Source organism: Fulmarus glacialis, unplaced genomic scaffold (genome assembly GCF_000690835.1).
Source record: "Fulmarus glacialis isolate BGI_N327 unplaced genomic scaffold, ASM69083v1 scaffold24388, whole genome shotgun sequence".
Classification (NCBI taxonomy): domain Eukaryota; kingdom Metazoa; phylum Chordata; class Aves; order Procellariiformes; family Procellariidae; genus Fulmarus; species Fulmarus glacialis.
The window spans coordinates 241-855 of NW_009229265.1; the positions used below are offsets into that span (position 1 = coordinate 241).

General features: G+C 66.3%; 1 protein-coding gene across 1 annotated transcript in view; it reads left to right on the plus strand.

The window, feature by feature from the left end:
* The window catches only part of LOC104081174 (scavenger receptor class F member 1-like), a gene marked incomplete at both ends in the record, with an annotated part of 2,049 nt that overhangs the window by 156 nt on the left and 1,278 nt on the right, over positions 1-615 (plus strand). The window contains 3 exon segments of the mRNA XM_009583807.1: positions 6-125; positions 213-335; positions 412-518. Coding sequence (XP_009582102.1) covers positions 6-125; positions 213-335; positions 412-518 — 350 coding nt within the window.

A 615-nucleotide genomic window follows, 5' to 3' on the forward strand; every position in this document is an offset into this window, starting at 1 on the left:
CGCGCCGCGCCCGGCTTCCACGGTGAGGCCTGTCCCCAGCCATGTCCCCGCTGCCGCCACGGGGAGATCTGTGATCCAGAGACCGGGTCCTGCCCGCACTGCGAGCCCGGCTGGATGGGACCCAGGTACACCCAGGATCAGGCCATCGGTCCTTGCGGGGGGGCCCTGCCCCGGGGCGCAGCGGGCTGATGCTTCGCTCTTTGTCTTGGCAGCTGCTCCTGCCCTGCGGTCACCTTCGGCGATGGGTGCCAGCTCCTCTGCCCCGAGTGCGTTGCGGGAAGCTGCGACCCCGTGTCAGGAGCTTGCATCTGCCAGGCGGGCTACTGGGGAGCCAGGTAATGCCGGGAGCGGGGCAGGGCCAGGGCCCCACTCTTCCCGGCGGCATTTCCCCTCCTCTCCTCTCTCTTCCAGCTGCAACGACACCTGCCCGGAGGGATATTTTGGCGTGAACTGTTCCTCGCCCTGCCAGTGCTCCCGGGGGACCTGCCACCCTGCGCAGGGTGACTGCGTGTTGAGTAAGAGCAACCTCAAATTTACTCCTTGGCAGTGGTCAAGGGACCGTAACATTCTTGCTGGGGATGGAAGATGCCACGAGTTGCTAGCTCCTGCGCTCTC